We start from the raw sequence: 13,515 nt of genomic DNA on the forward strand, positions 1-13,515 counted from the left end.
GTATCGCGTTCTTCGCGTGTGCCACCTCGAAGCCACCCTTCCCTAGACTGGTCGGAGCGCGTACCTGAACCAGTTGTTGGGTCGCCAAACCAACAAGGCTTCGAGAATCGACAAGGCTATTCCCTTCCCCAATTGAGTCCACCATCCATGTCCGTGACGCCCTCCCCGTCGCCAGTTCAATGTCTACGACTCTAGTTCCGGTGTAGCTAACTTGTAACTACTTGTACGCTACACCACTCATAGCCTCGTAGGTTACAAGTACGGGTACCGTCACCTCCAAGACTCTATTACAAGCTCCAGCCGCGTATGCCTGCCTGCGGCTTATCCTCTCAATGCGATCACTTTTCCTTCCCCGATACCTAATCAATCGCTCCATCGTCCCACAACGCTGCGCTGATGCAATAATGCTGACGCGACCTCCTCCCGGATCGAGTCCCCAACGGTCTGGAAGCCATCGTGACGACGACAACCACGACGACGACAGACCAGCGGATTACCACGACCATGGCAACACTGAGCGAGATGATTCCGTACACGGACCGTAGGCTAAAACAAAATCGTATCGTAGCCTTCGCCACGGAATCGTTATCGATTCCTCCCGCCAACAACGGAATCGCGGTGATCGCTTGTGCCGTCCACCCTGCACATCAGACTTCTTTCATTTAATTAAACCAACTCGGTGGAGATTGAAGGATGAACCGAGCCACAGCCCTCACGTGAGTTTCTACAAGGTTCGTTTCTTCTTGTGGTGTAACCTGGCTGGCTTCTGGCGGGATGTTCGAAACATCTCAGATAAGGCTTGGACGAGAAATCACGGACATCGGATTCAGTTGTTGACTTTCCCATATGTGATGCTTCGGTGAGGTGGTCCCGACTTATTACATGTGATTCGGAGCGTTGCTTGTCATGGGTGATGTGAATACTTGTAAATACCTAGGTAGGTACGGAGTACCTAGCGGAGGCTCACGAGCGGAACCATCTATGTAGGCGTAATTCGCACTGTGTTCTGTACAGCTTACCAGGTCGTTAATACCAATGCAATGAGTCATGTATTTCGCATTCGGTGTCATACTTGATTCTATGTCACATCACGATGCTAAATTACCCTCTCTGCATCCCGACACTTTTGCACTGTCATAATCAAGTGTGCAGATGGAGCACTTTCGCGATGCTGACGGCAACCTGGCATCTGATTCGCCTGTTCCGATTTGCTGACTAAGGCACTTACCGTCCTCCAGTACCTCATCGCAACTTCAATGGACTATCTCGAGCAATTGCATATACTGTGGATGGACGTTGATGACCACCTAACACTTGATGCAACGATCGCCCATTGCCTGCAGGCGTGCAGCGCAGACAATAAGTCCACCCACTCACTACATCTGGGTCACGGATGAGCTCCTCTCACACACTATCCGCCATTTTTTTCGACATCAATGCGGCCATCAAACGCGCCATGGCAGCCATGTTCCTGGGCCATTGGAGGCAAGGCGAAGGTCAATGAAACGGCGCATGACTATTCAATCAAGTATACCTCAGGGAGATCCCATATTTTCTCTATTCAACATCGGTTCCCTCTTTGCCGCTCCGCGCCCGAATCCCCACACAGATTGGAGATATGAGCCACCCACATTGCAGCCTCAAGAGCTGTCAAAGAATGGTATTCTACACCCGACCATTTGTCGATGATTTCACAATTGCTTACTCGTCTAGTTCAACCTCCCCTCGCCCCCGCACTTCCTCCCTTTCTCCATGATTCCGCAATTCCCCTGGCAACCAGGCTTGCACCACATCCCGACCCATCAGACGCAGCGGAAAAGATTCATTTGCAGATATCTGCCACGCTAGCCAAGGATACATCCAACTCTGAACTTGGGTCAAGGGAAGAATTCCAGACAGAAACAGCACACCCATCGAGCCAAACTTTGTTGCCGGAAGAAGTGTCTGCGTCTCACCTTCCGGCTCTCGAAATTGAGGGAACAGTCCAACAATCCACAGCTTCTGCTCGAGAAGCCAGGTTACGTCAGATTCGAACCTTGATTCGTTCAGACTCAATTGCAGACAAGAGACGCAATAGGGACCGCCTGGCGGAACTAGATCGCCTCACCCAGTTCCAGGCCTCGGAAGCAGACGAAGCAGTCAAGTTCACTCTCGAGGTGCTCGGGGAGCTTGTGAAGGCAAAATGGAGTCCCGAATCAATCATTTGGTGGCTAGCGCGGCCTTCTGTGCCTTTGCCGAGCCTGCGCAGCCCAAAAGGCCGCCAGCTACTTCGCAAACTCGAGTCGCTAGTGAACAGCTCTTTGAGACACTCAACAAATGTTGGCAATGTCTGTGCCAAATTTGCAAACAGCCTAGACAAGAACGAACACCGACACACCGTAAATCCAGACTCTCTGAAGTCTCTCTATCGACTCCTCTGGGGCTTCATGGGCACGACCTCTGCTCCAGATGTACGATTAATGCATTCAATTGCTGATCAAATCGGCAATTCCCAATTACGCGATGCTCTATGCTTGATTCTGGAGGATCGAGAGCCAGCCCCCTCGGATATAACTCGTTTTCTACAGTCTCATCGGGCCTCCCAATCCAGTATGGCCTTGGTCATTCAAGTTTTCAATTGTCTCCCTCGTCATGTTCTACATGATTGGGTCTTGACACAGCCTGAGGATGCATTTGATTCCCCCCCAAAAGCCAGGGGATTCTCCGAGGCATCCTGCCATACTTTCGACGGCTGGATGAGACTTCTTCATTCGTTCGATAACCACGCCACGGTTTCGTCTGACACGGAGCTCCTCACTAGCCTTGTAGAAGATAGCACGGCCATCTACAACATAGATCGAGAAGTTGTTTCCACAATTCTCTATGCATTGAAAGCAAGACGCCAGTTCAATCACATTTTAGCTCGCGCGAAGGAAGCTCGTGTGCTGCCGCTGGCCGTCGACGACGAGCGTTTTGAGAGCTTGATCACGGCTCGCAACTCCTTGATCCACCAGATCGCATATCAATATTCTCTTGAGACCACACGGAGCCGTCGTCAGAATTGGCGATCGATCCATTACTTGTATGAGTATCTCAAGGCCAACGATCTGCCGATGGGTCCCTTGTTCTCGAGAGCTGCCGTCAAGATTTGCGTGATACAACCTTTACTGGACAACATGTGGGTGAGCTCCCACCGCTTCGCTTGGGTCCGCAATATCCTGGCCGAAGTCGAGGGTGAGGCTGTGGCGAGGCGGACAGAAGACATCTTCTGGAGCTGGCGGGAGAGTCTTATCAAGCAGTCTCAGCAGAGGTTGGTGGAGAATGGGGGGTCTGGCCGAGCACATGTAAGCACTATGAAGAAGTTGAACCTAATATGATCCTCACGGGTCCGTTAGAGCCTTCACTAGGTGTTGTATATAATTGTAGACAGTTCCATGTATTTTTGATACCCTCCGCAACGTTGGCAAATCCAAGAATGTACCACATATCCATGCTCATGTTTCTTTACTTTGCTTCCACTTTCTCCAATCCTCTATTGTTAGGCCAAGTACATGGAGGTCAGAGACCTCTCCGTGCTTTTGGACATGTCCCTTCAGCACGCCTTCAAGCTTGTAGCCACACTTCTCGAGACACGTCACACTGGCCTGGTTCTCACTGAAAACATTTGCCCAAAGTCTCGACCACCTGCCGCTCTCGAATCCATACTCGGTCAGGCCGGCCAGCGCCTCTTGCATGTAGCCCTTCCCCCACCAGTCCTCGCCGATCCAGTAGCCGAGCTCGGCCGCATGGCTCTGCACATCCGCACCGGGTTTGAAGCCCATGCCTCCGATCACGACGTCCGGGTGGTCTTTCTCTGCGATGACATAGTTCGGGATTTTGTCCGTGAGGTTGAGCTTGATCCAGCCATTTGAGTGTTCCAATGTGTAAGGGGAGGGGAAAGCAAGGCTCATGTACTTCGCGATTAACGGGGTACCGGCGGCGCGCGCATACGAAGGCGCATCTTGCGGGTGCATTGGCCTTATTATCAGCCTGGAGGTTGTGGCGATAGGTTCCGGTAATGGTGCGTTTGGGTCCATGGGGTTTGTCTCCAATTGTGCCGCCATGGTGCTTGGGTCAGCTGGTGTGGCCTGAAGTTGGGCAGTCACCGTCTCTAACGTTGATGGCGAGGTCGAGGATGCCATTCTGTTCTGCGTATGTACAGTGCGCTCCCTGTTGTCGCGGGATTGGTCGTTTGTGTTTAGTATTGCTTAAAATCTCTTCTGCGCTGTCACGACTGTGAATTCTGAGACAATTACGGTCTAAGAGGAGCAGGATTGGATTTGGAGGGTTGTTAAGAGTCATTAAATAGTTGTAGGTCTCCTAGCCTCTAGGTAATACTACTACGACGGTTGCCTCAACGGTCAGCAATGTCTCCAATGGCCTGATGGAGATAGGACAGGGCAAAGTCAACTGTCATAAAGGTTAGAGCAGGCCAGGTAATAATCAATGACCTTCCTGAAATGCTCAAGGGCATGTGGCTCAATACCATGATCTCGTACTGAGGGCTATGTCTTACTGCGTACAGGCACATGGGACCCACGAATGGAAGAAAGTACAAGCAAGTCAGACAAAGTTCTATAAATATCAATGAATTCCAATAGCTTCACAACCTCCCGAGTCCCCATACGCATGCATCAAGCCATTTTTGGTATTGACCTTACAAGCACGGAATATGGAGGAATTACTCCGTACTCCATTACCTCCTATTGATGGTATTGGAACTTATTGGTGGTGGCACGGCTGGTGGGGTTGAGAAAGCTGATGGTCCATGACTCCTTGGTTGGTTCGGTCGGACATAGACAGGAATAATGGAGACTCGAGAGTGGGCGGCGGGCGGCAGCCGCATGTGGAGTCTGTGCGTGTTTACTAGACGCGACTTTCGCGTTTTCCCATAGTTACCTCATGCAGGCATACCACCACGTTTAGCTTCTACTCATCCCAATGACACCAAACATGACTTCTTGGGGTGTAAGGTAAATACAGGCATTCCACAATCTGGCATCTAGCTAATAGGCATTCAGGAAGCCCATCACGACATATTCTCGAAAGAAGAAACGGCTATTACCTGACGAAGATGAGGATCGGCCAACGAAGCAGCAGCGCGTCGCAGCGAGTGAACAACCAAATATTACCCCGGCTGCTACAACCACGAGCTCGATAACATCTAGACCGACTACATGCGAGCTCTCCAATACTCCTGCCTCTAGCCCACCAAATGCGCCTCCTGTAATATTTTCCGATGGCTCGGCCAGGTCCACGCCCCCCTCATCTCCTCAGCCACCATATTCTTCTCCTCCGATAAATACACGGCGCTCGAAATTCTCATTTATGAAACGAAGACCAGGCCCAACGTCTGTTGCGAAAGTTCCTCTGTCCACTCGTTCCGACAACGTCCCCGGAGTGAGCCAACCCCCTGCGAAGAAGGTTCGAATGGTACAAATGCAGCTCGACTTGGTAGGAGACTTGCGCAAAACTTGTAAGATGTGTGGGATGGAATACATTCCATCGAACGCCGACGATGCCGCTTTGCATCGCAAGTTCCATGCCATGAACGTCGGGGGTGTGGATTTCGCTAAACCTTTCGTGGACAGGTTGAGGAAAAACCAGATCTGGTCTGGTGTCGACAGGAGCTTCATTGCTGTTGTGGGACGAAAAGACACCGTCGCAATGCGGAACAAAGCCGTCGAAGTGCTTAAAGTTGTGGACACCGAGCTCGGTGCGGTGAACATTGCCGAGGAAACGTTATGGGGACAGATCAGTACTTGTTCGAACACTCTCGAAGCGGAAGAAGCAGAAGTCAATGCAGAGCAGCAAAGAAGGAGTCAGAGGCGGGACCGCTCTATGAGTGACCGCTACAAGGTGTATCTATACGTCCGGGGCCAGAAATGCGTGGGCGCGTGTCTTGCGGAAAGGATACAAGAAGCCTATCCAGTTCTGGGCCATGAAACTTCTGGAGATGCCGTTGAAATGTCCGCCACGAAGGTTCAGAGTTCTTCTATCTCCATGGACACACATCCCGTGCCTGCCATCCTGGGCATCTCGCGCATCTGGACGAGCACCATGCAAAGAAAGGCCGGTGTGGCTACAAGGCTGTTGGACTCAGCGAGGGAAGACTTTCTCTACGGAATGACGGTTGAGAAGGCGATGGTCGCCTTTACCCAGCCGACAGAAAGCGGTGGGCAGCTGGCACGAAGATGGTTTGGGCAAGACGCCGGATGGCATGTGTATGTCGATTGAATGACAGACAGGCTTATCATGATGTCGTGAACGATGGCAAGAGCCTAGAGACAGCCATCATTCCAACTGTACCGAGTTACTATTAGTATTTTATTTCAATGCTTACCTGTGACAAGGACAAGGTAATCTGTACCAATGAAGGGGGTGAAAAGATGCACTGGCATGACTGGGTACCTTGTAGGTACTTGTATGACATTATATTCCAATACGTCCACACCTACAGATGTGTGTGGTAGTCTGCACTGTTATTGCTACTATGTGTTGCTCGTACTTTGGCTTTTGTAAGGACCACGCAGTACGAGATACCTACCTGGGTTGTTGTAACTTGATAGATATTATAAAAAGGGAAGGCCAAGCCCAAGGATCATCCCTGCGTGGGTCGTCGTCATTGGTGGATGGTTTGGTAGTAGGCGGCGGCGGGGGAAGGAAGGAAGGAGGAACAGCAGCAGCAGCAACAACAACAACAACGGGATATTCTCTCTCTCTCTCTTGTCACCACCTCTCATCTTGCTCATTCTCTTGCATTCTTGGATCTGCAAAGTTAACACACATACACGCCTACTGCCCCAGATACGAATCGAGATCGATACTGCAAGCCGCAAAGCATGACATCGGTCACCTTCCACGCTTGCTGACACTGCTGCTCCTCTACCGACCCAACGCCTCACCTTGGTCATCTTTGCTCGCGGCCCGGCTCGCAAGGTTCCTCACGACCGTTCACAGTCGGAACTTTTCGTGTACTTGTACATAGCATCGTAGAACAATGCATTGTTCTTGAAATCACACATTATGTCCGGAAACCCCTTCCGTCTCTCTACTCTACCAACGACCCAGAACCAATCTTCCGTAAAACCCGCGCCACCCGTCCGCTTCCTGAGCTCGCCGAATAGTGCACGAGAACAGGTAGCGGTGCAATATGATGCTGGTAAATTCCCTTCGGCATGACATATATTGAGAGACTAGGGAATAATAGCAATTCAGAGAGCTCGCGCCCACAGCACCCCGCCCGGACAAAGAAGTCGGTTCGCATAGAAACCCCGCCATCGTCTCCTCCGCACTCCACCGCTCCTAGTGTTGAAGCTCACCGTGCAGCTCACAATGACCATGCCGGCACCTCGTCGTCCTTCTCTCCCCTTTTAGGGCTTTCGGATGAATTTGGAAATCAATTAGATGACGCTCCGTCTCGCATGGGATACAACAAAAACGTTCACAATCAGCGGACTGTCATGGATCGCGAAGACCCGGTCAGGTCTATGCGAGCGCCTGCTACTGCTCCGGTCAATCCTTTCTCACGGACCTTGGCCACAATAGAACCACACGAGAGGGCCGATTCTCAGTCTGTGGGTCAACATAATGGTGTGTTAATCCCGTCCGTATGGCTTGTAATAATGGTGGAGAGAAGAGCAATTGGCCAAGGGCAAAAAATGCAATCAATATCTTGTCAATTGCTGATCATTTGACAGAAAGGAGACCGAATGAAAGCCCTATTCAAGTATCCGCCAAGGGCAATCTAGATGTAGACGGCTTCAAAAGGCTGCTTATGACGGGCATATCAAGCCCGTCAGGTGAAAATAAACATCTACAATCCGCCAATTCCCCCAATCCCCGAAGCGCTTTCTTCGATAGCAGTAACAGTACCGATACATCCTCTGGGTCACGACAGTCCATCTTTGAAAATATGCAGAGTCTCCATACCGAATCGCCGCGCACACCGAACGAGACATCATCGTCTGAAGAAGATGCTCACGATCCTGTGGTCAACTCACAGCCGCAGGAGAAAAAGAAGCCTCCTCTGCCGAAACATAGACATGGTAAACTCGTGAATGCAAGAACACCACAGACCGTTCCTTTCGATGATTTCGCTGCAGAAGCACCTACTGGGAGTATATCGGTACGGTCAACCCGTGCGAATTCAGATCTGAACAAACCCCTACCCCCACCACCAACTGCTTCTATATCACTAACGGTAGATAACGTTGTACAAAACAAGATACCGGATGATACACTATCAATAGATACAGTATCCAATGAGGCAACCACTCCACCCGATCAACCCGCTGTGCAGAAAAAGATACCGCCTCCTATACCCATTGCTCGCAGGCAAAGCCAACTACGTACCTCAACACTTGGAAATCGTCCTCGAAGTGACTCATCGTTGACCATCTCCTCACAACATTCCATCGAGCTACCTGTACCTAGTCCGAATCCCCGGAGTGATCCAGTGTCATCAGCAGCCCAGAGAGCATCGGGGCCGCCGCCGCCGCCGCCAGCACGTCGTCACGGCGCGAATCTGTTTGGAGGCACAGCTTCGAGTGCCAGTTCATCTACTACTGAACTTCCTGTCACGTCGTCACTTCGTTCTAGCGTTCCTCTGTCAAGTACGAGTCGTTCAAGATCATCAACCCTTTCATCCCCACCACCATCTCCTGGAACAGGACAGGCGCCATTGGGCCTTGGAAGAACGGCATCCACAGCCTCAAATCGAAATGCTCCACGATCAGTGTCCAACGAAAGCGCGCCCTCATCCATGCCCCCACCGCCCCCTCCCCCAAGACGACGACAATCAGCACGTTCAAGCTTGGACAAGGAGCGACCTTCTCAATTTGCATCATCCTCGCCAGTCGAAACACCCCGAACCAGTTTGGAATACAAAAGAAACAGCATTGACAACAAAAGGCGAACTAGCGTAGCAAGTGAAAGCTCTCTACGCCGCGAGTACACTCCATCCGAGAACGAACAGACTTTGTACTCTCCAAAGGAAGAACGAGAAGAATCTCTGCCTGCACCATCGACGTATAGTGCAACTGCAAACTCTAGCATTTTGGATGACATGGAGCAATTTCAGAGGGAGATTGATGCTTTAAGGGATAAATATAAGGAGAATCCCTGATCGAAGATTCATGTGCTCTTAGGCCAATGGGGGTTGTTCAGCATGCCATGTTGCAGGGATTCAATGTCTAAGTGTGTATCTATAGTGAACGACGATTCTGTTGCATGGTTTTCCCACATGGTGGCAAAGATTCCAGCTTATCATTAAGGGTTCTCACCACATTTGGTTTGGCATTTATATCGTACATAACAACCAAATCCTCGAGATTATTCTTGAGTTTGATAGTCAGAAATCGTGAAGGCTCCTTTAATTGTGCAGCTTGTAGCAATCCCTCATGGTGCATAATAGGGTTCAAGCCTTTGCGTGTTCCCTTTCAGCTCTTCTCTCCCTCCTCATTTTCTCTCCTCTCAAGTATTCGGTCTACAAGCCCAAATTCCAGTGCCTCATGTGCATCCATATAGTAATCTCTCTCCATGCTTCTTTCGATCTCATCCAGTGTCTTTTCTTTCGTGATGTGATTCTGGAATATTTTGTTCAGCTTTTCCCGTGTTCGTAAAATCTCCTTAGCATGGATCGCTACATCTGCTGCTGTCCCGCTATAGCCACCACTCGGTTGATGTATCATCACGCTACTATGAGGTAGGCAAAATCTATTGCCGGCAGCGCCACCCGCGAGCAGCAATGCGCCCATGGACGCTGCCATGCCCATACATATGGTGTGGACTGGAGAACGAATATATGTCATGGTATCATATATCGCCAGTCCAGCGGTTACACTTCCACCCGGGCTGTTTATGTAGAGAGAAATGGGCTTCTCGGGCGAGTCGGCCTCAAGAAAGAGCAATTGAGCGACGATATTGGCAGATGAAGTGCTGTCTACTTCGCCATTCAGACATATGATTCGTTCTTTGAGGAGGCGTGAGTAGATATCGTATGTGTGCCAGCCTCCGCCAATGGTCTCTGTGACATAGGGCATTGGGGTCCACGATGTTGGTGTAGTTGATTGCCTTTGTTCGCGCAGGTTCTGAGAGGAAGCGGGATTTGAGCGACCTTGTATGCCAAAGGGAGGGATCGACGCTATCGTTCGGACACTGTGTTTCCATATTGTTGTCTTCGAACAAGGCCTCGTAGCCCTCCCGAGTATTGTCGTCATTCTGAGGAGCTGAAAGGGGCGGGGAGATGTAATGCACAGGCTCGGCAAGCTGCTGTATGTCGTAGTTGAGTGAATGTGCCAAGCCGGCTTAACAATCTGATCATATCGGATTTGGACCCACCAATCCACTTACACACCCTCCGCATCACCTCCGTCCATACTCCGCAAGTCCCTAAATCAAATTCGCCCATTCCTTCCCCGGACCCATACAGCACACACTGATGTTAGGTGGGCGACTCTATCAATTGAGGCCATGTCCAATCTTCAAAGCCATACGCTCCTCTCTCTCGCACTACCACCAACCGACAGCTGCCACTTCTGCGGGTGTTCAGCTAGGTCCCACCAGGCACCTTGAACATGCGAGCCGTCGAAGCCGCGACAACGGAGAGACTCTACCCGTACCTCCTTTGTTGGATCCTATAACTCTCGATCGAAGGTCACGCTGGGAGCAGAGGAAATCTAGACCTTCCGTTGACGCATTTACACCATTTCAGAAGAAATTGTTAGCAAATCCCTTCGGTCAGTTTACAAAGATCTACTCTTGACGCCGGGGGGAAACTTATGATTACAGCTCATGCGCTCGCCTCTCCAGCCCGAGTGTGTAGAAGTACAAACACACTTCTTCCCGATGCCTTCTTAATCTCTCTGCATCTGTGCCCACACCCCGAGACGACAGACCCTTGGCTCTTACCTGTGAGCCTTGCAGCCAGTCCAAGGGCTTCTGGCCCACCTTACCGATTTGTCGCTCGAAAGCTTGCTGTGCAAGAGTTGTACCAAAAACAAAATTGGAGGAGTGGCGTCTACCGTAGAATTACGGAAAAGTTTGGCGGCAAGGTTGGAAAGATTACGTGGAGAGAAGACATGCCAGATCTCGTTCACTCGCTGCTACAAAAACGTCTGCTACGGCAGTTGGATAAGCAATTTAAGCATGGTGGGAGTCGTTTAGTCCCCTGCGATACACCGCATTCCGAAAGCCTAAATCATTTGGAAGAGGTATCTTGTATCCTTTACTTCAAATCACTGAAGACGCATGCCAATGACATTCATGATCGGGCCAATAACATCATTGAAGCATGCCATGACCATGCGCGAGCTTATTCGATCATCTCACAGGATTACCTAGACCCACACAAAGCGACTGGTGCAAAACACTTCGCTCCTATATGGTGGAAAGGGCCCGTTATACCTCTATTACAACCCCGAATCCGCTTCCCTCCTCTTGATATGCCGACCACTCTTTGGAGAGGCTCGCGAGTGCCTCTGTATAGTCTGCAGGATCTGTTAGGGGAAGATGGACTGCGTCAATTGCTTGTCAAGTCGAGGTTTAAAGACGAGACTTGCGTTGTTGCAAAACGGTCGCAGTATTCCACATCTATGGAATTATCGCTTCTGAAGTTGCAAGCATATACGGCTATACCTAGACCATGACATAATTATGAGCCAGTGAGGTATGGCTTACGATGGATTTATGACCCCATTCAAATACATTCAAAATAAGTTCAAAATATATGTAAATACACTCGAACACATTCAAATACATTCAAATACATTCAAATACATTCAAATACATTCAAATACATTCAAATACGGTATGTTGGTCCCACATTCTACCAACCTTTCTCTCACGATCCGAGCCGTTTCGTTACATCTCGTTCTCAATGACTGCATATGATTGGTTATTCGTAAGCCACCTCAATATATGTGATTCTTTGATATGTTGTATACCTTTGTTCTCGTGTCCTCCCATGTTGCTTCTTTTCATCCTAATGATTAGGCCAAAGCTATAACTTTAGGGATAATAAACATGCCCCATTATACTTGCAGACAATTCTTCATGTATGTGCAATTGATTTTTGTGAGTCACGATGGCCCACCAAGAAATATCCATTTTGATATTTTTCACAGTGAACTACTGGCCTTCGGTGCGACTGTTTGATGATTCATATGTCGGGAGACTATGACGGATCAAACTCAGCTAGTTTCGATATTTATTACTTAAATACTTCCACTGGCTTCACGTAGAATAAAATGCTGAGATGCCGTTATTCTGTGTAGTAATCTTGACTATATTATCAGCGTATATACCAACCAAAACTGTAATCAAGCAATCCTTAGGATACAGTGATAACTATCAAAATGAAGGTTGATGCCTAGTATAATGTAAAGTCACATCGAAGTGGCATTAAGAATTAGCGGAAATAGATCAAAACCAAAGAATCAACCTTTTTATATATGATTTTGCATATTTACTCTCGTACAACGATTATTTTACCCCAACATAAATTGTAGAAACTGGCGGTTACTATCCAGTTAGCTAGTGCGTGATCTGATTGGTCGTATTTGGAGAGCTAGCCATCAATACGGAAGATGTTGATCCAGCTCCGATCTTGGCAGCCTAATTTCGTTGGTGAAGTTGAAGCTTTCCCCACCACATAACAAGAACAGTCGTACCGTATATAGCTCCCGCGCTTCGACTTTCACCTCCTACAGAAGTTCGATAGTCTCAATTATAACGACACATCACCGGAGAAATCAACATGAAGCTAGTTCGGTCAGTTATCTCTGAAGTGAGTGGAAGGCGACCAGCTAACGTTGTCGCGCAGGTTCTTGATGAAATGTCAAAACGAGACGGTCTCGATTGAACTCAAGAATGGTACGTATTCACGTGTTTTAAAAATGCTACTGCCCCAATCATTCTGCACATATCAGAGTAGGACTCGCAGATATGGTTGATGAAGACCTAAATTGTAGGATGCAAGCATTGCTTGATGCGGAAACTGAGTTTTGCAGGCACCATTGTCAACGGCACAATCGCTTCCGTCAGCCCTAAGATGAACGCTGCACTTCGGGCCGTGAAGATGACTCCCAAAAACCGCGACACGGTTACCCTAGACACAATGACCGTCCGAGGCTCTACCATTCGTTACATCATCCTGCCAGACTCCTTGCCTCTTGACACATTACTTATCGACGATGCGCCGAAACCGAAGAACAAGGCGAGAAAGGAAGCCGATCGGGGTGGCCGGGGCGGCGGCGGTGGCGGCGGTGGGGGACGTGGAGGTGGACGGGGACGCGGTGGACGGGGTAGGGGTCGTGGACGAGGACGTGGTTTCTAAAGAGACGGATGGGCACGGCGGAGATGCCATATTGCAGATTGAACCACACAAACATTTGGCGGAATATTGGTGGAATAATATAGAGAAAACCACCACGGGGTATGCAAGTTTGCCCAGGCCCTTCGTATGCCCCGACGATGATACCTATTAGGCCGCCATAT

At 49.6% G+C, this 13,515-nt stretch overlaps 7 protein-coding genes across 7 annotated transcripts; 5 read left to right on the forward strand and 2 right to left on the reverse strand.

Moving 5' to 3' along the window:
• The first annotated feature begins 1,194 nt into the window (after window positions 1–1,194).
• Window positions 1,195–3,415, forward strand: BU24DRAFT_172213 (uncharacterized protein). Its single transcript, XM_033521531.1, has 2 exons — window positions 1,195–1,660; window positions 1,714–3,415. The coding sequence occupies exons 1-2, from the start codon at window positions 1,318–1,320 to the stop codon at window positions 3,354–3,356; spliced, it is 1,986 nt and encodes a 661-aa protein (XP_033386836.1). The 5' UTR covers window positions 1,195–1,317; the 3' UTR covers window positions 3,357–3,415.
• On the reverse strand, window positions 3,355–4,514 carry BU24DRAFT_421481 (acyl-CoA N-acyltransferase). The gene has a single exon (XM_033527739.1). It carries the CDS (start codon window positions 4,158–4,160, stop codon window positions 3,474–3,476), a length of 687 nt encoding a protein of 228 aa, XP_033386837.1. The 5' UTR covers window positions 4,161–4,514; the 3' UTR covers window positions 3,355–3,473.
• Window positions 4,515–4,647: 133 nt separating this feature from the next.
• Window positions 4,648–6,649, forward strand: BU24DRAFT_421482 (uncharacterized protein). The gene is made up of 2 exons (XM_033527740.1): window positions 4,648–4,991; window positions 5,040–6,649. Exons 1-2 carry the CDS (start codon window positions 4,972–4,974, stop codon window positions 6,253–6,255), a joined length of 1,236 nt encoding a protein of 411 aa, XP_033386838.1. The 5' UTR covers window positions 4,648–4,971; the 3' UTR covers window positions 6,256–6,649.
• A 273-nt stretch (window positions 6,650–6,922) lies between these two features.
• On the forward strand, window positions 6,923–9,302 carry BU24DRAFT_172364 (uncharacterized protein). The gene is made up of 3 exons (XM_033521532.1): window positions 6,923–7,180; window positions 7,237–7,611; window positions 7,719–9,302. Exons 1-3 carry the CDS (start codon window positions 7,045–7,047, stop codon window positions 9,143–9,145), a joined length of 1,938 nt encoding a protein of 645 aa, XP_033386839.1. The 5' UTR covers window positions 6,923–7,044; the 3' UTR covers window positions 9,146–9,302.
• On the reverse strand, window positions 9,111–10,254 carry BU24DRAFT_421484 (uncharacterized protein). Its single transcript, XM_033527741.1, has one exon. It carries the CDS (start codon window positions 10,236–10,238, stop codon window positions 9,459–9,461), a length of 780 nt encoding a protein of 259 aa, XP_033386840.1. The 5' UTR covers window positions 10,239–10,254; the 3' UTR covers window positions 9,111–9,458.
• A 127-nt stretch (window positions 10,255–10,381) lies between these two features.
• On the forward strand, window positions 10,382–11,794 carry BU24DRAFT_421485 (uncharacterized protein). Its single transcript, XM_033527742.1, has 2 exons — window positions 10,382–10,757; window positions 10,810–11,794. The coding sequence occupies exons 1-2, from the start codon at window positions 10,460–10,462 to the stop codon at window positions 11,664–11,666; spliced, it is 1,155 nt and encodes a 384-aa protein (XP_033386841.1). The 5' UTR covers window positions 10,382–10,459; the 3' UTR covers window positions 11,667–11,794.
• Window positions 11,795–12,718: 924 nt separating this feature from the next.
• BU24DRAFT_449936 (Sm-like ribonucleo protein) lies at window positions 12,719–13,354 on the forward strand (the record flags this gene model as incomplete). The annotated part of the gene is made up of 3 exons (XM_033530981.1): window positions 12,719–12,789; window positions 12,842–12,891; window positions 12,990–13,354. Exons 1-3 carry the CDS (start codon window positions 12,776–12,778, stop codon window positions 13,352–13,354), a joined length of 429 nt encoding a protein of 142 aa, XP_033386842.1. The 5' UTR covers window positions 12,719–12,775.
• Between the last annotated feature and the right edge of the window lie 161 nt (window positions 13,355–13,515).

The sequence above is a fragment of the Aaosphaeria arxii genome (assembly GCF_010015735.1).
Source record: "Aaosphaeria arxii CBS 175.79 unplaced genomic scaffold BU24scaffold_3, whole genome shotgun sequence".
In the NCBI taxonomy this organism is placed as follows: domain Eukaryota; kingdom Fungi; phylum Ascomycota; class Dothideomycetes; order Pleosporales; genus Aaosphaeria; species Aaosphaeria arxii.